The sequence below is a fragment of the Pseudophryne corroboree genome, chromosome 6, assembly GCF_028390025.1.
Source record: "Pseudophryne corroboree isolate aPseCor3 chromosome 6, aPseCor3.hap2, whole genome shotgun sequence".
Lineage (NCBI taxonomy): Eukaryota > Metazoa > Chordata > Amphibia > Anura > Myobatrachidae > Pseudophryne > Pseudophryne corroboree.
In genome coordinates this window covers 343262311-343286344 of record NC_086449.1, presented here as the reverse complement: position 1 = coordinate 343286344, position 24034 = coordinate 343262311, and the positions used below count along the sequence as shown (strand labels likewise).

The 24034-nt window shown below is 46.4% G+C and overlaps 1 protein-coding gene across 3 annotated transcripts in view; it reads left to right on the top strand.

Annotated features, from left to right (window-relative positions):
* Positions 1 to 24034, top strand: part of VPS13C (vacuolar protein sorting 13 homolog C) — a 950377-nt gene that overhangs the window by 714367 nt on the left and 211976 nt on the right. For all 3 annotated transcript variants that reach the window (XM_063926503.1, XM_063926502.1, XM_063926504.1), the window contains 2 exons: positions 16770 to 16934; positions 17207 to 17335. In XM_063926503.1, coding sequence (XP_063782573.1) covers positions 16770 to 16934; positions 17207 to 17335 — 294 coding nt within the window. The remainder of the gene's footprint in view (positions 1 to 16769; positions 16935 to 17206; positions 17336 to 24034) is intronic.

Below are 24034 nucleotides of genomic sequence, written 5' to 3'. Positions count from 1 at the left end.
ACAAAGGGGCATGTAGGCCCCGAAACGTTGGCTTTATGTGTACCTTGAATACACGTTTGTGATTGCACAAATCCTCGAGTGCCGCTGTTTCTTATTGGGAGCTGTACAGATTATCACCAGAAGGCATCGGGTTACGTTAATCATGCTGGGATGAGTGCCGGTCTACAAATACAATATATATATATATATATAACGCAGGTACGGCTCTCCCTGTGATATATATGCTGTGCCGGGTGCCCACACACCAAAGGATGTATGTAGATAGGCAGGTGTGGCACCCCTGGCGTCTGAGAAACTTAAATGGATACATGCATGTTGATTGCCATTCAACATGTATGTCTCCATTTAAGTTTCTCAGACACCGGGAGTGCATATATATATATATATATATATATATATATATATGGGTGGTATTCATGTGACCGGCGGTCTGCTGACCGAAAGTCACATGACCTCCTCCACCATCCCGCCGGCTCAGTATCCCGATGGTCGGCATGCCGACCAACAGGGACTATTTCCACGACACCCATAGAGTGGGAATAGAACCTCGCCACCGAGCCCGCAGCGTGGCGAGTGCAGCGAGTCCGCAAGGGGCTTGCTGCACTCGCCCCTCCCCGCCGGGATCCCGGCGTCGGTAAGCTGACCGGCGGTCAGGAGACCGCCGGTCAGCCATACTACACCCATATATATATATATATATATATATATATATATATATATTAGTGATGTGCACCGGAAATTTTTCGGGTTTTGGATTCGGTTCCGAGGCTGTGTTTTGGATTCGGACGCGTTTGGCAAAACCTCCCTGAAAATTTTTTGGCGGATTCGGGTGTTTTTTTATTAAAAAAAAACCCTCAAAAACAGCTTAAATCATAGATTTTGGGGGTAATTTTGATCCCATAGTATTATTAACCTCAATAACCATAATTTCCACTAATTTTCAGTCTATTCTGAACACCTCACACCTCACAATATTATTTTAGTCCTAAAATTTGCACCGAGGTCGCTGGATGACTAAGCTAAGCGACCCAAGTGGCCGACACAAACACCTGGCCCATCTAGGAGTGGCACTGCAGTGTCAGGCAGGATGGCACTTCAATAAAATAGTCCCCAAACAGCACATGATGCAAAGAAAAATGAAAGAAAAAAGAGGTGCAAGATGGAATTGTCCTTGGGTCCTCCCACCCACCCTTATGTTGTATAAACAGGACATGCACACTTTAACAAACCCATCATTTCAGCGACAGGGTCTGCCACACGACTGTGACTGAAATGACTGGTTGGTTTGGGCCCCCACCAAAAAAGAAGCAATCAGTCTCTCCTTGCACAAACTGGCTCTACAGAGGCAAGATGTCCACCTCCTCCTCATCGTCCGATTCCTCACCCCTTTCACTGTGTACATCCCCCTCCTCACAGATTATTAATTCGTCCCCACTGGAATCCACCATCTCAGGTCCCTGTGTACTTTCTGGAGGCAATTGCTGGTGAATGTCTCCACGGAGGAATTGATTATAATACATTTTGATGAACATCATCTTCTCCACATTTTCTGGAAGTAACCTCGTACGCTGATTGCTGACAAGGTGAGCGGCTGCACTAAACACTCTTTCGGAGTACACACTGGAGGGGGGGCAACTTAGGTAAAATAAAGCCAGTTTGTGCAAGGGCCTCCAAATTGCCTCTTTTTCCTGCCAGTATACGTACGGACTGTCTGACGTGCCTACTTGGATGCGGTCACTCATATAATCCTCCACCATTCTTTCAATGGTGACAGAATCATATGCAGTGACAGTAGACGACATGTCAGTAATCGGCAGGTCCTTCAGTCCGGACCAGATGTCAGCACTCGCTCCAGACTGCCCTGCATCACCGCCAGTGGGTGGATTCGGAATTCTTAGCCTTTTCTTCGCACCCCCAGTTGCGGGAGAATGTGAAGGAGGAGCTGTTGACTGGTCACGTTCCACTTGACTTGACAATTTTCTCACCAGCAGGTCTTTGAACCTCTGCAGACTTGTGTCTGCCGGAAAGAGAGATACAACGTACTGTAGGTTTTAAATCTAGGATCGAGCACGGTGGCTAAAATGTAGTGCTCTGATTTCAACAGATTGACCACCCGTGAATCCTGGTTAAGCTAATTAGGGGCTCCATCCACAAGTCCCACATGCCTAGCGGAATCGCTCTGTTTTAGCTCCTCCTTCATTGTCTCCAGCTTCTTCTGCAAAAGCCTGATGAGGGGAATGACCTGACTCAGGCTGGCAGTGTCTGAACTGACTTCACGTGTGGCAAGTTCAAAAGGGTTGCAGAACCTTGCACAACGTTGAAATCATTCTCCACTGCGCTTGAGTCAGGTGCATTCCCCCTCCTTTGCCTATATCGTAGGCAGATGTATAGGCTTGAATGGCCTTTTGCTGGTCCTCCATCCTCTGAAGCATATAGAGGGTTGAATTCCACCTCGTTGCCACCTCTTGCTTCAGATGATGGCAGGGCAGGTTCAGGACTGTTTGCTGGTGCTCCAGTCTTCGGCACGCGGTGGCTGAATGCCGAAAGTGGCCCGCAATTCTTCGGGCCACCGACAGCATCTCTTGCACGCCCCTGTCGTTTTTTAAATAATTCTGCACCACTAAATTCAATGTATGTGCAAAACATGGGACGTGCTGGAATTTGCCCAGATGTAATGCACGCACAATATTGGTGGCGTTGTCCGATGTCACAAATCCCCAGGAGAGTCCAATTGGGGTAAGCCATTCTGCGATGATGTTCCTCAGTTTCCGTAATAGGTTGTCAGCTGTGTGCCTCTTATGGAAAGCGGTGATACAAAGCGTAGCCTGCCTAGGAACGAGTTGGCGTTTGCGAGATGCTGCTACTGGTGCCGCCGCTGCTGTTCTTGCTGCGGGAGGCAATACATCTACCCAGTGGGCTGTCACAGTCATATAGTCCTGAGTCTGCCCTGCTCCACTTGTCCACATGTCCGTGGTTAAGTGGACATTGGGTACAACTGCATTTTTTAGGACACTGGTGACTCTTTTTCTGACGTCTGTGTACATTTTCGGTATCGCCTGCCTAGAGAAATGGAACCTAGATGGTATTTGGTACTGGGGACACAGTACCTCAATCAAGTCTCTAGTTACCTGTGAATTAACAGTGGATACCGGAAACACGTTTCTCACCATCCAGGCTGCCAAGGCCTGAGTTATCCGCTTCGCAGCAAGATGACTGCTGTGATATTTCATCTTCCTCGCAAAGGACTGTTGGACAGTCAATTGCTTACTGGAAGTAGTACAAGTGGTCTTCCGACTTCCCCTCTGGGATGACGATCGACTCCCAGCAGCAACAACAGCAGCGCTAGCAGCAGTAGGCGTTGCACTCAAGGATGCATCGGAGGAATCCCAGGCAGAAGAGGACTCGTCAGACTTGACAGTGACATGGCCTGCAGGACTATTGGCTTTCCTGTGTAAGGAGGAAATTGACACTGAGAGAGTTGGTGGTGTGGTTTGCAGGAGCTTGGTTACAAGAGGAAAGGATTTAGTGGTCAGTGGACTGCTTCCGCTGTCATCCAAAGTTTTTGAACTTGTCACTGACTTCTGATGAATGCGGTCCAGGTGACGTACAAGGGAGGATGTTCCTAGGTGGTTAACATCCTTACCCCTACTTATTACAGCTTGACAAAGGCAACACACGGCTTGACACCAGTTGTCCGCATTTCTGTTGAAATAATTCCACACCGAAGAGGTGATTTTTTTTGTATTTTGACCAGGCATGTCAATGGCCATATTTGTCCCACGGACAACAGGTGTCTCCCCGGGTGCCTGACTTAAACAAACCATCAGAATCCTCCTTGTCAATTTCCTCCCCAGCGCCAGCAACACCCATGTCCTCATCCTGGTGTACTTCAACAGTGACATCTTCAATTTGACTATCAGGTACTGGACTGCGGGTGCTCCTTCCAGCACTTGCAGGGGGCGTGCAAATGGCGGAAGGCGCAACCTCTTCCCGTCCAGTGTTGGGAAGGTCAGGCATCGCAACCGACACAATTGGACTCTCCTTGGGGATTTGTGATTTAGAAGAACGCACAGTTCTTTGCTGTGCTTTTGCCATCTTAACTCTCAAGTTTTCTAGCAGGAGGATGAGTGCTTCCATCCTCAGGTGAAGCTGAACCACTAGCCTTGAACATAGGCCAGGGCCTCAGCCATTCCTTGCCACTCCGTGTCTTAAATGGCACATTGGCAAGTTTACGCTTCTCAGACGATTTTGATTTAGATTTTGGGTCATTTTACTGAGCTTTATTTTTTTGGATTTTACATGCTCTCTACTATGACATTGGGCATCGGCCTTGGCAGACAACGTTGATGGCATTTCATCGTTTCGGCCATGACTAGTGGCAGCAGCTTCAGCACGAGTTGGAAGTGGATCTTGATCTTTCCCTATTTTACCCTCCACATTTTTGTTCTCCATTTTTTAATGTGTGGAATTATATGCCAGTAATATATCAATAGCAATGGCCTACTACAATATATACTGCGCACAACTGAAATGCACCACAGGTATGGATGGATAGTATACTTGACGACACAGAGGTAGGTAGAGCAGTGGCCTACTGTACCGTACTGCTATATATTATATACTGGTGGACAGCAAACTGTGCAAAACTGAAATGCACCACACGTATGGATGGATAGTATACTTGACGACACAGAGGTAGGTAGAGCAGTAGCCTACTGTACCGTACTGCTTTATAGTATATACTGGTGGTCAGCAAACTGCAAAACTGAAATGCACCACAGGTATGGATGGATAGCATACTTGACGACACAGAGGTAGGTAGAGCAGTGGCCTACTGTACCGTACTGCTATATAGTATATACTGGTGGTCAGCAAACTGTGCAAAACTGAAATGCACCACAGGTATGGATGGATAGTATACTTGACGACACAGAGGTAGGTAGAGCAGTGGCCTACTGTACCGTACTGCTATATATATAGTTATACTGGTGGTCAGCAAAATTCTGCACTGTCCTCCTACTATATACTACAATGCAGCACAGATATGGAGCGTTTTTCAGGCAGAGAACGTATAATACTGGTGGTCACTGGTCAGCAAAACTCTGCACTGTCCTCCTACTATATAATACTGCTGGTCCCCAGTCCCCACAATAAAGCAATTAGCACACTGAGCACAGATATTTGCAGCACACTGAGCACAGTCAGATATGGAGCGTTTTTCAGGTAGAGAACATAGATATTTGCACTTGCAGCACACTGAGCACAGATATTTGCAGTACACTGAGCACAGATATTTGCAGCACAATTTGCAGCCAACTGAACATAGAAACTGAGAGGACGCCAGCCACGTCCTCTCACAATCATCTCCAATGCACGAGTGAAAAATGGCGGCGACGCGCAGCTCCTTATATAGAATACGAATCTCGCGAGAATCCGACCGCGGGATGATGACGTTCGGGCGCGCTCGGGTTAACCGAGCAAGGCGGGAGGATCCGAGTCTGCCTCGGACCCGTGTAAAAAGGGTGAAGTTTGGGGGGGTTCGGATCCCGACGAACCGAACCCGCTCATCACTAAAATATATATATATATATATATATATATATATATATATATATATATATATATATATATATATATATATATATATATTGAACCCATTATAATTAACTTTGAATTACGTTGGTGGCACAGTGGAAATATAATTGGTGGGGCAGTGGGTGATGAAAAACTTAATTGGTTCCTCCTTCTACAGCCCTGCCCATACACCCAGAAATGCCTCCCCAATATTAAAATAAGTAAATAAGGTGGCAATTCCAAAAATATCTTTCGTCTTTCATATTGTTTGAAAAATTGCTTAGTGTGTACACTCAATTTTGTTTGTCAGGACAATTGCTTAGTGTGTACACTCGTTTGTCAGGGCTCTGGGAAGTTCAAGGGAAATTGTTCATCTTCCACATTGTTCATCTTTCACATTGGTCATGTCTTCTAGTGTGTAGGGTGCTTAAGGTTATGTCTTATTGCACCATAAGTATCCTACCAATCTGTGGTCCTAATTTTAGCAAATAGCTTGTAAGATTACTAAATTTATCCTGTAGCAGCTGTCATCAGTGGAGGAGAATCTGGAAAGAAAACACATCATCTCTCAATGGTTTAAGTTTGGATACAGTATCATACATAGTTCCTCAGTTCTAAAGCTGGGCATACACTACACAATTACCTGGCAGATCATCTGTCCATCCTGGCAAGTTGGAATGAAAATCTGGTAATGTATGGGAGCAAATGACAATCGACCATTTACTCTAAAACACTGGAAAATGGACAAAATTGGTTGTTCAAATTGGTTAAATCACAGATGTAACCAAATGGTCTGAACAACCATTTTTGTAAATTTTTCAGTGTTTGCACAGGTCTGCGATGAAAAGCTTTTTTAACGAATTGATGTGATACTTATAGATTTTTGGCTTCTGAACACGAAAATTACTCCCGATTTTTGCATTTCACATCACGTTTTTCTGCAAAATGTGTATTTATAAATAAGTATTTTTTTTTCCTAATCATTAAAGTAATAAATATATTCTGCATACATTTATTATAAAACATTGGCCCTCATTCCGAGTTGTTCGCTTGCTAGCTGCTTTTAGCAGCATTGCACACGCTAGGCCGCCGCCCTCTGGGAGTGTATCTTAGCTTAGCAGAATAGCGAGCGAAAGATTAGCAGAATTGCTACTAAATAATTCTTTGCAGTTTCTGAGTAGCTCCAGACCTACTCCTAGATTGCGATCAGCTCAGTCCGTTTATTTCCTGGTTTGACGTGTCAAACACGCCCTGCGTTCGGCCAGCCACTCCCCCGTTTCTCCAGACACTCCCGCGTTTTTCCCTGACACGCCTGCGTTTTTTAGCACACTCCCGGAAAACGCTCAGTTACCACCCAGAAACGCCCCTTTCCTGTCAATCACTCACCGATCAGCAGTGCGACTGAAAAGCGCCGCAGGATCCACAGCAAAACTGATAAGTTTTTAGTTAAATAACCAAGCGCATGCGCCCTGCGTGCCTTGCACATGCGCAATTTGCAACAAATCGCAGCAAAGCGCAAATCGGCAACGAGCGAACAACTTGGAATGACCACCTTTGTGTTAAATAAATTCAGTCTGTAATATAGAACATTGCAATTCAGTTCTCGTTGAAAATCTTCCCCCTTGCCCTGTTCCAGATTAAGGTCCACATGGGCCTGGAGCTGAAATTTACAAGGGGCCTTAACCCCATACTGTCTAAAGGAACATTGCACACACACACTACAACTACAAGGTGAGCTGGCAAAGGTGAACCAAATACAACAGATGCAACACAGTTTTTTCCCTGTGCCAGCTAATTTTAACCCTTGCCTACCACCACAAATACACACAGTACACACTACAAACATAGACATTATATACACACACACCACATATACTTACACACTTACCGTACGCACACCCCCCACCACATATACACACAGCATTTTTACAGGCCCTGACATTAGAAAGTTAATAAAAGATGAACATTTCTGGAGTGTAATGAATATTGTGGATCTTTCATCGTGAACTTCGTTCAAACAAGTGATTTCAACATTTCTCATACGTCCTAGAGGATGCTGGAGATGCTTCAAGAACCATGGGGTATAGACTGGATCCGCAGGAGACATGGGCACTTTAAGACTTTAAAAGGGGTGTGAACTGGCTCCTCCCTCTATGCCCCTCCTCCAGACTCCAGTTAGATTCAGTGCCCAGTGAGACTGAATGCACACTGAGGAGCTCTCCAGAGTTTCTCAGAAAAAAGACTTTTGTTAGGTCTATTATTTTCAGGGAGACCTGGCAACAGGCTTCCTGCATCGTGGGACTGAGGGGAGAGAAGCAGACCTACTTCTGTGAATTTCAAGGCTCTGCTTCTTAGGCTACTGGACACCATTAGCTCCAGAGGGTCTGATCGCTAGGTACGCCTAGATGCTCGTTCCCGGAGCCGCGCCGTCAACCCCCTTGCAGAGCCAGAAGTCAGAAGCCGGGTGAGTAGAAGAAGATCAGAAGACTTCAGTGACGGCAGAAGACGGCTTTTGAGGTACCGCACAGCTGCCGCGCTGCGCGCCATGCTCCCACATACAGACGGCACTGCAGGGTGCAGGGGGGGCGCCCTGTGCAGCATAAATCCTCAAATAGCACTGGCAAGAGTGTATACAGTGTCTGGGCACTAATTACAGACCCCGCCAGTATAAAAATGTGAAATTAAGCGGGACTGAAGCGCGCCATTAAGGGGGCGTGGCTTAGCCCTTACAGCTCTGACCAGCGCAATTTTCTCTTCACAGAAGCTGCAGAGACGCTGAGCCAGGCCTCCCACACTACTGTACAAGTAGCAGGGTGCAAAACGGGGGGGGGCGGCACAAGATTTGGTGCTAATTTGTTGAAATTAAAAGCGCTAACAGGTCTGGGCAGTATATTACTCGCTTCAGAACCGGGTCAGGCGCTGGGTTGTGAGCTGGCAGAACTCCCTCTGTGTTTCTCTAACAGGCTTTGCTGTGGGTCTGTCTCCTATACCCCCAGTGTGGTTGAGGGTGTTGGTAAGCGATTGTCGACATGTCTGAAGCTGAGTGCTCTTCCCCGGAGGAGGCTGGAGTGGGGACAGAAAAGGCTGTGGGAGTGTCTGTGTCGGCACTGCCGACGGCTGATTGGGTAAATATGTTGAGTGTTTTGAGTGCAAATGTGGCTCGGTTGAGATTAGATAAATCTGAGTCTAAGAACCAGACATGAAGGAAATCCATGGAGGAAGCATTGTCACAAACTCAGACCCCTTCGGGGTCACAGAAACGTGCATTTACCCAGATAGCAGATTCAGATACGGACACGGGCTCTGTTTCCAGTGTCGACTATAGTGATACCAGATTAAATCCCAAACTGGCTAAGAGCATTCAGTACATGATTGTGGCGATAAAAGACGTGTTGCATATCACAGAGGACCCTGCTGTTCCTGATACAAGGGTCTGTATGTTTAAAGGAAAGAAACCTGAGGTAACGTTTCCTCCCTCTCATGAACTGAACGCTCTTTTTGAAAAGGCTTGGGAAAATCCTGACAAGAAGGTACAGGTTCCCAAAAGAATTCCAGTGGCATATCCGTTAACCTCTGGGGACAGGGAAAAGTGGGAGTCAACCCCCACGGTGGACAAAGCTCTATCGCGTCTGTCCAAAAAGGTGTCTCTTCCGTCTCCTGACACGGCAGCCCTAAAGGATCCTGCGGATAATAAGCAGGAAAATACCCTAAAATCCATTTATGTCACTACGGGTTCGCTACTCAGGCCTGCCGTTGCTACGGCATGGGTGAGTAGCGCTGTTGAAAAGTGGGCAGATAACTTGTCATCTGCGATAGATACCCTGGACAGGGATAGCGTGATTTTGACTCTGGGTCATATCAGGGACGCTGCAGCATATTTAAAAGAAGCTGCAAAGGATATTGGCCTTTTGGGTTCAAGGGCCAATGCCATGGCAGTCTCGGCTAGGAGGGCATTGTGGATTCATCAGTGGAATGCTGATGCTGACTCTAACAAGACTATGGAGTCTCTACCGTTTAACGGTAGTGTCTTGTTTGGTGACGGCCTCGCTGACCTGGTATCTACGGCTACCACGGGTAAGTCATCATTTTTACCTTATGCTCCTGCGCAACAAAAGAGAACGCCCCACTATCAGATGCAGTCCTTTCGGCCCAATAAATACAAAAAAGGACGTGGGTCCTCCTTCCTTGCTGCGAGAGGAAGAGGAAAGGGAAAAAGGTCACAGGCTGTGGCAAGTTCCCAGGAGCAGAAGTCCTCTCCAGCTTCTACCAAATCCACTGCATGACGCTGGGGCTCCTCTGCGGGAGTCCGCACCGGTGGGGGCACGTCTCATACTCTTCAGTCAGGTCTGGGTGCACTCGAAACCTGGATCCTTGGATATTAGAAATAGTAACCCAAGGGTACAAATTAGAGTTTCAAGACGTGCCCCCTCACCGATTTTTCAAATCGGCCTTGCCAGCTTCTCTTCTAGAAAGGGAGGTAGTATGCGCTGCAATACAAAAGCTGTGTCAAAATCAAGTCATTGTCACAGTACCCTCGTCACAACAGGGGGAGGGTTTTTATTCAAGTCTGTTCGTAGTCCCGAAGCCGGATGGATCAGTCAGACCGATTCTGAACCTAAAATCCCTCAATTTCTTTCTTAAAAAAATTCAAATTCAAGATGGAATCTCTCCGAGCATTGATCTCCAGTCTGGAGGAGGGGGATTTTATGGTGTCGGTCGACATAAAGGATGCCTACTTACACGTTCCCATATATCCTCCACATCAGGCATACCTGAGGTTTGCTGTTCAGGATTGTCATTACCAATTTCAGACGTTGCCGTTTGGTCTGTCCACGGCTCCGAGGATTTTCACCAAGGTTATGGCGGAAATGATGGTTCTTCTGCGCAAGCATGGAGTCACAATTATCCCGTACTTGGACGATCTCCTCATAAAGGCGAGATCCAAGGAGCACTTGCTGAAAAATGTTGCGCTCTCACTGACGATTCTGCAACAACATGGTTGGCTCCTAAACTTGCCAAAATCACAGTTGGTTCTGACGACACGGCTGTCGTTCCTGGGTATGATTCTGGATATTGAACTACAGAGAGTTTTTTCTTCCAGTGGAAAATGCTCTGGAAATACAGAACATGGTAAAACAGATTCTGAAACCGGCAAGTGTGTCAATTCTTCAATGCACTTGGTTGCTGGGGAAGATGGTGGCGGCCTACGAGGCCATTCCGTATGGCAGGTTCCATGCCAGGGTGTTTCAGTGGGACCTGTTGGACAAGTGGTCCGGGTCTCACCTGGACATGCACCGGAAAATAATCCTATCTTCCAGGATCTCCCTTCTGTGGTGGCTGCACAGTTCTCACCTTCTGGAGGGACGCAGGTTCGGAATTCAGGATTGGATCCTGGTGACCACAGATGCAAGTCTCCGAGGCTGGGGAGCAGTCACACAGGGGAGAAACTTTCAGGGAAAATGGTCAAACCAGGAAGCTTGTCTGCACATAAACATTCTGGAATTAAGGGCCATTTACAACGGCATTCTGCAAGCGGAACATCTTCTTCGCGGTCTGCCCGTCTTGATTCAGTCAGACAACATAACAGCAGTGGCGTACATAAACCGCCAGGGCGGAACAAAGAGCAGAGCGGCAATGGCCGAGGCCACGAAGGTTCTTCGCTGGGCGGAGAGGCATGCAAGCGCTCTGTCAGCAGTCTTCATTCCAGGAGTGGACAACTGGGAAGCAGACTTCCTCAGCAGACACGATCTCCATCCAGGAGAGTGGGGTCTTCATCAAGAGGTCTTTGCAGAAGTGACAAGTCATTGGGGAATTCCTCAAATAGACATGATGGCGTCCCGCCTCAACAAGAAACTTCAGAGATATTATTCCAGGTCGAGGACCCTCAGGCAATGGCAGTGGTCGCCCTAGTGACACCGTGGGTGTTTGTCGGTCTATGTGTTCCCTCCACTTCCACTCATTCCAAAGGTGATAAAGATTATAAGAAGAACAAGGGTTCAAGCGATACTCATTGTTCCGGATTGGCCAAAGAGGGCCTAGTATCCAGATCTTCAGGAGTTGCTCATAGAAGATCCCTGGCCTCTTCTTCTACGGGAGGACCTGTTACAACAAGGACCGTGCGTGTATCAAGACTTACCACGGCTGCATTTGACGGCATGGCGGTTGAACGCCAAATCCTAGCCCGAAAGGGTATTCCCAGTGAAGTAATTCCCACACTTCTTCAGGCTAGAAAAGAAGTAACGGCAAAGCATAACCACCGTATATGGAGGAAATATGTGTCTTGGTGTGAATCCAAGAAGGCTCCTACGGAGGAATTTCAGCTGGGGCGGTTGCTCCATTTTTTCAAGCAGGTGTGGATGCGTGGCCTAAAGTTAGGCTCTATTAAAGTACAAATTTCGGCCTTGTCAGTTTTCTTTCAGAAAGAATTGGCCTCTCTTCCAGAAGTTCAGACCTTCGTGAAAGGCGTGCTGCACATCCAACCTCCATTTGTGCCTCCTGTGGCACCGTGGGATCTTAATGTGGTATTGCAGTTCCTGCAATCTCATTGGTTTGAACCTTTGCGTAAGGTGGAGTTAAAATTCCTTACTTGGAAAGTAGTCATGTTGTTGGCCTTACCATCTGCAAGGCGGGTATCTGAGTTTGCGGCTTTGTCCCACAAAAGCCCCTATTTAATCCTCCATGCTGATATAGCAGAGTTGAGAACTCGTCAGCAATTTCTGCCAAAAGTGGTTTCATCATTTCACGTAAACCCGCCTATTGTGGTGCCAGTGGCTACTGACGCCTTGGCGGAATCGAAGTCTCTCGATGTGGTTAGAGCTTTGAAAATCTATGTCGATAGGACGGCGCAGATTAGGTAAACAGAAGCTCTGTTTGTCCTCTGGGCTCCCAATAAGATTGGGGCTCCTGCTTCCAAGCAGACTATTGCGCGCTGGATCTGTAATACGATTCATCGGGCTCATTCTACGGCAGGATTGCCGTTACCGAAATCGGTGAAAGCCCATTCTAACAGATAGGTGGGCTCTTCCTGGGCGGCTGCCCGGGGGGGGTCTCGGCATTACAGGTTTGCCGAGCTACTACTTGGTCGGGTTCAAACACCTTTGCAAAGTTTTACAAGTTTGTTACCATGGCTGAGGAGGACCTCTTGTTTGGTCAATCGGTGCTGCAGAGTCATCCGCACTCTCCCGCCCGTTCTAGAGCTTTGGTATAAACCCCATGGTTCTTGAAGCATCCCCAGCATCCTCTAGGACGTATGAGAAAATAGAATTTTAATACCTACCGGTAAATCCTTTTCTCTTAGTCCGTAGAGGATGCTGGGCGCCCGTCCCAGTGCGGGCTGTATCTGCAGTTTGGTTATGGTTACACTCGTGTTGGTTTAAGTTCAGTCAGTCTCTGGCTGATGTTGGTCATGCCGTTGCATGCGTTGTTGTTGAATGCCATGTTGTACGGCGTGTTTGAGGTGTGAGCTGGTATGTATCTCACCTTAGTTTAAAAATTACATAAATCCTTTTCCTCGAAATGTCCGTCTCCCTGGGCACAGTTCCTATAACTGGAGTCTGGAGGAGGGGCATAGAGGGAGGAGCCAGTTCACACCCCTTTTAAAGTCTTAAAGTGCCCATGTCTCCTGCAGATCCCGTCTATACCCCATGGTTCTTGAAGCATCCCCAGCATCCTCTACGGACTAAGAGAAAAGGATTTACCGGTAGGTATTAAAATCCTATTTTTTAGGCAATGTCAACGATCCAAACTACAAATACATTGTCAGGGAAATACTTAATAGTTTTAAAACTTAAAACCTTGGCTGCAATATGAGTGTAAAGGTAAATTTTTGGAATTTCCATTATTGAGCATTTCCCAAATAATCTCGGAGACTACAGTGAAGTACAGGGTGAACGGTCCCACCAAGACGTTAAAGATGTAGAAAGAAGATACCAGGGTCGTTGTTATGTAAGCATGATGGCTGACTACTGCTGGATAACATAGTAACATAGTATTTGAGGTTGAATAGAGGCAAATTGCCCATCGTGTTCAATCTGTTTTAAGTTGTGATGATTCTACATACTTGCTAAATAATGTTTTATGACTAGTTAGCTACTATAACTCATGTTACCTCCAGATTAACCACGTTGATATTTTAAGTATTATAACCTTGGATAGCTTTTTCATTCAGAAATTTATCCATTCCTTTTTTAAATCCAATTACAGAGTCCGCCATTACCACCTTCCCTGGCAGGGAATTCCACATCCTGATTGCCCTAACAGTGAAGAACCCTTTCCTCCGTTGCGTTCGGAACTTTCTCTCCTCCAGTCGCAGCGAGTGCCCACGTGTCCTAAACTGTATTCTTTTAATAAATAATTAATCTGATAACTCTTTGTGATGTCCCTTTACATATTTGAAGATATTAATAATATCTCCTCTTAGGCGCCTCTTTTCTAGTGTATACATATTCAGCCTAGTAAGTCTTTCCTTATAGTCCAGTCCTTCTAGGCCTTTAATCAATTTAGTAGCTCGCCTTTGAACACTTTCGAGTTCACTGATGTCTTTTTTATACAATGGTGCCCAAGAATGAACACAATATTCCAGGTGCGGACGTACCAATGCCTTATACAGCGGCATGATTACATCCGAGTCCCTTGTCTCAATTCCCCTTTTTATGCACGCTAGCACCTTATTTGCCTTCTTTATTGCGTTTTGACATTGTGTACGGTTATTAAGCCTATTATCAATGAATACCCCCAAATATTTTTCCAACTCTGTTTCCCCTAGGCGTTCCCCATTTAATGTGTAGGATGCAAGTTTGTTTTTAGTCCCAAAATGCATAACCTTGCGTTTGTCTGTATTGAACCTCATTTTCCATTTAGACGCCCAGAGTTCAAGTTTAGATAGATCATTCTGCAAGGACTCCACATCCAATTCTGAATTAATTACCTTACAGTTTAGTATCATCTGCAAAGATTGACACTGTGCTTTCCAGTCCTATTTCTAGGTCATTGATAAATATGTTGAACAGTAGTGGTCCGAGTACGGACCCTTGTGGTATTCCGCTGACTACTGGGGACCAGGTTGAGGACTTCCCGTTGACCACTACTCGCTGTACCCTGCTATCCAACCAGCTGCTTATCCATGTGCAAATAGTTTTTCCTAGGCCAATTTCCTTTAATTTGATCATCAGTCTCCTGTGAGGAACCATATCGAAGGCTTTTGCAAAATCTAGGAAGACCACATCCACTGCTTTTCCTTGATCAAGATTATTGCTCACTTCCTCGTAGAAGCTAATTAAGTTAGTCTGACATGACCTGTCCCTCACAAACCCATGCTGGTTCTTGCTAATAATCCTAGCGGACTTTAGATACTCCTGTATGACGTCCCTTAGAATTCCTTCCAATATTTTCCCCACTATAGATGTTAAACTAACTGGTCTGTAGTTTCCCGGAAGATTTTTGGATCCCTTTTTAAATAATGGCACTACCTCAGCTTTACGCCAATCCTTCGGTACCATGCCTGATCTAATTGAACTATTGAAAATCAAGTATAGGGGTCGTGCTAGTTGTGAACTAAGATCCATAAGAACCCTCGGGTGAAGTCCATCAGGACCAGGTGATTTATTAATCTTAATTTTGCTTAGTCTCTCCCAGACTACTTCTTCGCTTAAACAAGTATCTAACCATGAATCATTACTGTCACAATTGTTATGCTCTACTCCCACCATCAGTTCTTCACTGGTGAATACTGATGAAAAGAATTTGTTCAGTATTTCCGCTTTTATTTTGTCATCATTTCTCCTAATTCATCTTTTAATGGACCTATATTCTCCTTTTTTAACCTTTTACCGTTTATGTATTTTAAATAAACTTTTTAGGATTGGTTTTACTCTCTATAGCGATTTGCTTTTCATTTTCCATTTTAGCTGCTCTTATTGCTTTTTTGCTTTTCTTATTACACTGCTTGTAATACTTGAAAGACTCCTCCTTTCCATTAGATTTAAATGCTTTGAAAGCCCGCTTTTTTTATCCATTTCTGCCTTAACCTTCTTGTTAAGCCACATCGGTTTGAGTTTAATACTCATGCGTTTACTGCCCATGGGAATAAAGTTATGAATATTGCTATCCAGCAACCCTTTTAAAACATCCCACATTCCCGAAGTGTTCTTGTTATTAAACAGAACCTCCCACTCTATGTCGTTAAGTGCACATCTAAGCATACTGAAATTAGCCTTCCTAAAGTTAAGTTTTGGTGGAACCCCTGTAGCTATGTTTCCTGAAACTGATGTCGAATGTGATCATATAGTGATCACTGTTACCCAAAGTCTAGTCAAAGTCAAACTTTAGTGTTTGATATAATGTCCACATTATTAGTAATTACTAGATCCAGGGTAGTTTTACCCCTAGTTGGGTCCTCGACTAATTGTGACAAGTAGTGATCCCTAAACATATTTAAGAACCTGCTGCCCCTCGATGATACACAGAGACGACACAGAAGAAAACGTATAAGCGAAAAGTGACAAAACGAAGTTTGAAGACAAAAAAACCAAGATATTAACGATTTTTTTCAATAATTATGGTTTTATTTCTAGTATTGTTTGATTTTGTTGTTTTATTATGTAATTAAGACAAAAACACAGTGATATCATCTACACTTCGTATTTTACAATAGATATGTCAAGAACAATTAAACTTCTATTTTTTCTTAAAATGTTTATAACCCCCTTATAGGTAAAAGTGATTTTGTAATTATTATTTTTTTATACTATTTCTTGACACAGGAGCATAATTAAGAATATAAAAATATTATTAAAAAAACTTTCAATACCTTAAATGTCGCAGACCTGTGTTGTCATTTGCTCCCATACATTACCAGATTTTCATTCCAACCAGCCAAATTGGACAGATGGTCTGCCAAATAATTGTAGTGTATGCCTAGCTTAAGAATTGGTTATGTTTTGTTTGTTTTTTGTTACATAAAGTATTATGACATAGTAGTGTTTTGATCAAATGGCATCTTCTTGAGATGAGTTTATATTTTTTTCTTGCGGTTTGTCATTGTATAGGTGTATAACGGACATTCTCCTTTTCATAGTAGTTTTTTTTACAGTACACCTAGAAGTTTATTTGTAAAGCGTTTGAATTTTAGGTGCTGTACAGAGGGAAGTGTTTGGTGGGACTTAATATTATTTTTTACTTTGTTTCCAATTGTTAAGGTTGGAGTAAACATTAAAATGAGCAGCTTTAATTTGACCAGGATTGTTACCATGACTCCTTTCTACACCCTTGTGAACAAATGTGAGTTGGAGCTTGAGGTGGGGGAAATCGAAGCCGATGGCTCTTTGCCAGATCTCAAGTGGCAGTATGTCTCATCTTCTGAGGTACAGTGGTCTGTTCTACAAATATTCCAACATTTCCCAGATGTGTGTACAGTGCTGCTGTATATTTGTTTAACTTGCAACTTGCTAATGTGCACAATCAACACCCTCCTCTGCCATTATTTAAAGTTATTTTATTTAATTGATAGCTAATGCCAATAATTCAGTTAAACTTTGATGTCACAATATTAATTTGTCACAATGCAGAATAGGTCTGGGTTGGTCTTGCTTTCTTTTGTAGGTCATATGTTATGTAAAAAACGTTTTCATTTCAGTGTGTACCATTCTGGCCTGAGAATGTGTCTGGGAAACTCTGTGTGAGAGTTATTGGCTGTGAGGGAACATCTAAACCATTTTTCTTCAACAAACAAGACAATGGCACTTTGCTGATCCTGGAGAATATGGTGAGTCTTGGAGAGTTAATCTATGGGAGCAACCACCTTATGTGGCGATTGTCGTTTCACTGTGTCCTCACTAAGTAAATATAGGTCTGCAACCTATGATCATTTGTGGTCTGCTTTCACACAAAAGGTCATCCAGTAGCAGAGAATATGGAAGGAAAAACAACTTCCTTCTTCCTCTTAAACAGAACATTTTTGGGAAACTCAGATTTGCTCCTGTCCTTGGTATTTCATGTTTGACTATTGTCTTGTATTACATTCACTGTTTGAGTTCTGCAATAACCTGCGCCAAAAACTTGACCACCCTAGTCCCCTGCCACACATGTTGCACATATGGCACCCATCATAGAATGGAGAAGAAAGCAATTTAGAGTGACATCTGGAGCAAACAAAAACCTTTGCCAGTGTCCCTCTTCCAGGCTCTTCTTTAGACACATACCCCATACCAGGCAGAAGAATTTAGGTTAAAAAAAAAAAAAAAAAAAAGAAAGAGTACATCCTGGAGGATGTGCAGCTGTAAAAGATACAATCCAGAGCAGAGGTGGCCAAAAGGTAGATCACGGAGCACCTGCTGGTAGATCGCGACCTACTTAGCTAAACTTAACCAGCTCCCAGTACTGTGGCGTGCCGGTGACGTCATGATGTCACCCGCACGCGGGGAGGAGCCCACCGCCGCTGCTTTTCTTCCTTCGACTGCTGTCATGGCATGCTTTCATAGGGAGCTGCTGTTCCGCCTGACTGCCTGCTCGGTAGGTAGTTTTTGGCGGTGTTATTGAAGTATTATATGGGGGAGGGAGGAGGAGCGGGGTCTGAGACAATTTAATATATGTTGGGTTTTTTTTGTGGGAGACTTTTTTTAATTTATTTTTTTACTTGTATGGGGCTATTTTACTACTGTGTGGAGGCAATGTATTTTTACTACTGATTGGGGGCAATGTATTTTTACTCCTGTGTGGGGCCAATGTGTTTTTACTCCTGTGTGGGGGGCCAATGTGTTTTTACTACAGTGTGGGGGCCAATGTGTTTATACTACAGTGTGGGGGACCAATATGTTTTTACTACAGTGTGGGGGCCCCATGTGTTTTTACTACAGTGTGTGGGGCAATGTATTTTTACTACAGTGTGCGGGGTCAGTGTGTTTTTACTCGTGTGTGGGGGGTCAGTGTGTTTTTACTCCTGTGTGGGGGTCAGTGTGTTTTTACTCCTGGGGGGGGGGGGGGGGGGGTCAGTGTGTTTTCTCTTACGTCCTAGAGGATGCTGGGGTCCATATTAGTACCGTGGGGTATAGACGGGTCCACCAGGAGCCATTGGCACTTTAAGAGTTTAATAGTGTGGGCTGGCTCCTCTCTCTATATGCCCCTCCTACCAGACTCAGTTTACAAAATGTGCCCAGAGGAGCCGGTCACAGCTAGGGCAGCTCTCCTGAGCTTCTTTAGAAAAGTTTATTTTAGAGTTTGTTTTTTTACAGGGAGGCTGCTGGCAACAGCCTCCCTGCATCGAGGGACTTAGGGGGGAGAGCATTGTCCGCCCTGCGGGGTGTTGAGCCACTGCCTCCGTTGAGCTCCAGAGGGGACAGATTGCACCCCCACCACAGGGGAACGCTCACCCCGGCAGCCAGCCGCCACCCCCTCAATGTGCTGAAGTGTGGCGAGTTAATCACTGTCCCCCCTTACAAGCGGAGGGACAGTGTGAAGAGGGCGGCTTAAGGGTGGGAGCACGGTATTAACCGCGCTCCCGGGCAGCTCAGCGGTACTGCGGTGCGGCACTGTGAGGGGCGCCCTGAGCTAGCAAGGTACCCTACACTGACCATTTCCAGCCTGTCGGGGTCCGCGGATCTCAGCCAGCACAGAATTCCTCAGGCCAGTATAATCTTCAAGAGCGGGAAGACAGCGCCATTGAAGGGGCGGGGTTTCTTCTCAGAGCGGACCCAGCAGCGTTCAGCACCATTTTTCCTACCTGTAATCACTACTAGTGGATGTCCAGGTCCCTCCAGTGCAACTCCAGCTATCTGTACGGTACCAGGGGGTTGTAGAAGGGGGAGGGGGGGCTGTATTATAGGCTGTGTCACCTATTACGGGACACAGTCAGCGTGGGTTGGGGTTTCCCCTATACCTCTATCAGCGCTGCATGTGGGTTGGCTCCAATCTCTGTGTCTCTCTGCCATTCTTGGGGGGAAACTCCATACCATGTAATCAGGATTGCACTGTTGTAGCGCAGATCCCTAATAGAGAGCCAGAATGGTTAGTCTCTCTGAGGGGGAATATTTCTCAGATTTCTGACAGGGTTGCTAGGACTGAGCATGCCACTCAGATCCTACAATCCTCTATGGTTGTATGGTCTGATACTGCTTCCTCGGGGTCCCCTGCGGTACATTCTCAGAAATGTGCTCTTGAAATGCTTACGCAGGATGACACGGACACCGACTCTGACACTGCAGATGGTGATGGGGATGTGTCGAGGGGGACAGCATCACTTGCTAAGGTGGTGCAGTTAATGATTGTGGCTGTAAGGGATGTTTTACACATTTCTGACACAGCTCCTGAACAGGTGGAGGAGGCCTTTTTTACAGATAATAAGAAGCCCCCCGTCACCTTCCCGGCATCCAAAGAATTAAACGCTATCTTTGAAAAAGCCTGGGAAACTCCGGAAAAGAAATTTCAGATCCCTAAAAGGGTCTTGGTGGCTTTTCCCTTCCCAGAGGTAGAAAGAAATGGGAGTCCCCGCCGATAGTCGACGCCTCTGTCTCCAGGCTGTCTAAACAGGTGGTGTTGCCAGTCATGGGATCTACTGTGTTGAAGAACCTGGCAGATCGCAAGGTGGATGCTATGCTGAAATCCATTTACACGGCTTCCGGGGCTATATTACGGCCTACTATAGCCTGTGCTTGGATTGCAAAAGCTATTGCCAGGTGATCAATCACTCTGCAGGAGGAATCGACTACGCTGGATAAAGGTGACGTTGATTTGTTTTTACGCCACATTCAGGATTCCTGGTAGATTCCATGAAGGACCTGGGTTCCATGGCTGCGGGGATCTCCTCCATGTCCGTCTCGGTTCGCAGGGTTCTCTGGCTTCGCCAATGGTCTGTGGACGCGGAATCCAGGAGGAGCGTGGAGGGCCTACCATATACAGGTCAGGCTCTCTTTGGGGAGGTGCTGGATGCGTGGATTGCCACGGCTACCGCGGGTAAGTCTACATTTCTCCCCTCAGCTGCACCGGCTACAAAGAAGCCTTTTACACCAGCCACGTCACAGTCCTTTCGACCCGCGAGGTCTAGAAAGAACAAGTCTTCGAACACCTTCTTCAGAGGTGGTCGTGCCAAAGGAAAGAAACCTGCTCCCACAGGGTCCCAAGCCCAGAAGCCCGCTTCTGATACCCCTAAGTCCTCCGCATGACGGTGGACAGCTAGGCCTGGAGGAAGGTCAGGTGGGGGCAAGACTCCGATAGTTCAGCCACGTCTGGCTGTCGCCGGGCCTGGCCCACTGGGGATATTGTGTCCAGGGCGTACAGACTGGATTTTGAAGATCCCCCACCTCACCGTTTCTTCAAGTCAGGCTTGCCAGCTTTGCTGGCAGACAGAACCATGCTTTTGGAGGCCATCAGAAAATTGGTGGTGTCAGAGGTCATTGTTCCAGTACCACCTCAGCAGTGGTACAAGGGTTATTATTCAAACCTTTTTGTGGTATCAAAACCGGATGGTTCGGTACGGCCTATTCTAAACTTAAAGTCTTTGAATCCTTATCTCAGGGAGTTCAAATTCAAGATGGAATCTCTGAGAGCTGTCATCTCAGGACTGACGGAGGGGGAGTTCCTGGTGTCGCTGGACATCAAGGATGCTGACCTCCACATTCCCATTTGGTCGACGCATCAGGCATACCTCAGGTTTGCACTGTTGGACGATCACTATCAGTTCCAGGCGCTGCCATTTGGCCTCTCCACAGCACCGAGGATCTTCACCAAGGTGATGGTGGAGATGATGGTTCTCCTCCGCAAGCAGGGGGTGAACATAATTCCATATCTGGACGATCTCCTGATCAAAGCGTCGTCCAGGGAGAGGTTGTTGCGATCCATCGCGCTCACGACACAGCTGCTCAGGAAGCACAGTTGGATTCTGAACCTTCCAAAGTCTCATCTGGAGCCGACAAGGAGGCTGTCTTTCCTGGGAATGATCCTCGACACGGAAGTGCAGAGGGTTTTTCTCCCGGTGGAAAAAGCATTGGTGATTCAAACAGTGGTCCGGGATGTCTTAAAGCCTACCCGGGTATCGATTCATCAATGCATATCCGCCTTCTGGGGAAGATGGTTGCCGCCTACGAGGCTCTGCAGTACGTACGGCAAGTTTCATGCTTGACCTTTTCAGCGGGACCTATTGGACCAGTGGTCGGGCTCTCACCTAGACATGCACAAGAGGATACGCCTGTCTCCATTAGCCAGGATTTCGCTCCTCTGGTGGATACAACTGCCTCACCTTCTGGAAGGCCGAAGGTTTGGAGTGCAGTACTGGATCTTTCTAACCACAGATGCAAGTCTAAGAGGTTGGGGAGCAGTCGCTCAGGGGGGAACCTTCCAAGGACAGTGGTTGGATCAGGAATCCCTTCTCCCGATAAACATTCTGGAGCTAAGAGCTGTGTACAATGGCCTTCTGGAAGCAGCTTACCACCTACAGGATCGGGCTGTTCAGGTGCAGTCAGACAACGCGACCACAGTGGCCTACATAAACCGACAAGGCGGAACGAAGAGCAGGGCTGCCATGTCAGAGGTGGCAGAAAGGCACGCGGTGACAATGTCAGCAATCTTCATTCCGGGTGTAGACAACTGGGAAGCAGACTTCCTCAGCAGACATGATCTCCATCCAGGAGAGTGGGGCCTCCATCCGGAGGTGTTCAAAGAGGTAACCGTTGGTGGGGGGTTCCTCACATAGACATGATGGCCTCCCGACTCAACAAGAAGCTGCGGAGGTACTGTTCCAGGTCAAGAGACCCACAGTCAGTGGCGGTGGACACACTGGTAACACCGTGGGTGTTCACGTCAATGTATGTGTTCCCTCCACTTCCTCTGATACCAAAAGTTCTTCAACTGTTAAAAAGAACAAAGGTTCTGGCAATCCTCATTGCTCTGGACTGGCCAAGGAGGGCTTGGTACGCGGACCTGCTGGATCTTCTGCTGGAAGATCCAAGGCCCTTACCTCTTCGGGAGAATCTGCTACTGCAGGGGCCGTTCGCTTATAAAGACTTACCATGGCTACGTTTGACGGCATGGCAGTTGAACGCCAGATCTTAGCTCAGAAGGGTATCCCGAGTGAGGTCATTCCTTCCCTGATACAGGCTAGGAAGGGGGTAACGTCTAAACATTACCATCGCATTTTTAAAAAATATGTTTCTTGGTGTGAGTCCAAGACATTTTCTGCGGTGGAGTTTCAACTTGGACATTTTCTCCTTTTCCTGCAAGCAGGGGTGGATATGGGGCTGAGATTGGGCTCCATCAAGGTCCAGATCTCTGCTTGTCCATCTTCTTCCAAAAACAATTGGCTGTTCTCCCTGAGGTTCAAACCTTTTTGAAAGGGGTTCTGCACATCCAGCCTCCCTTTGTGGCGCCAACGGCACCCTGGGATCTAGATGTGGTGTTGCAGTTCCTATAATCAGCTTGGTTTGAGCCTCTGCAGTAGGCTGATCTCAAGTTTCTCACGTGGAAGGCGGTCATGTTGTTGGCCTTGGCTTCTGCATGACGCGTGTCGGAATTGGTGTCTTTATCTTGTAAAAGCCCCCTATCTGATCTTCCATGAAGATAGGGCAGAACTTAGGACTCGTCCACAGTTCCGGCCTAAGGTTGTATCGGCTTTCCATATCAACCAACCTATTGTGGTGCTAGTGCCTACTGACTCCTCAATTGCTTCAAAGGCCTTGGATGTAGTGAGAACTTTGAAGATTTATGTGCAGAGGACGGCTCATCATAGGAAAAGTGACTCTCTGTTTGTCCTCTATGATCCCAAGAAGATTGGGTGTCCTGCTTCTAAGCAGTCGATTTCATTCTGGATCAGGTTCACTATCCAGCATGCTTATTCCACGGCAGGATTGCCGTGTCCAAAATCTGAAAAGGCCCACTCTACTCGTAAAGTGGGCTCTTCCTGGGTGGCTGCCCGGTGTGTCTCGGCTGTGCAACTCTGCCGAGCAGCTACTTGGTCTGGGTCGAACACGTTTGCCAAGTTTTACAAGTTTGACACTTTGGCCTCTGATGACCTCAAGTTTGGTCAAGCAGTGTTGCAGGAGCCTCCGCGCTCTTCCTCCCGTTCTGGGAGCTTTGGTATATCTCCATGGTACTAATATGGACCTCAGCATCCTCTAGGACGTAAGAGAAAATAGGATTTTAATTACCTACCGGTAAATCCTTTTCTCGTAGTCCGTAGAGGATGCTGGGTGCCCGCCCAGCGCTGCGTTTTTCTTGCATTGGTTTTATAGTTCAGTACTGCCTGATTCCTAGGTAAGTTCTGCATTATTTACTGTTTCAGCTGTTACTGATTTGTTCCGGTATGTTAGCCGGATTTGCATGTTGTGTGAGCTAATATGAATCTCGCCACTATCTGTGTAATTCCTTCTCTCGAAGTATTTCATCTCCTCGGGCACAGTTTCTAGACTGAGTCTGATAGCAGGGGCATAGAGGGAGGAGCCAGCCCACACTATTAAACTCTTAAAGTGCCAATGGCTCC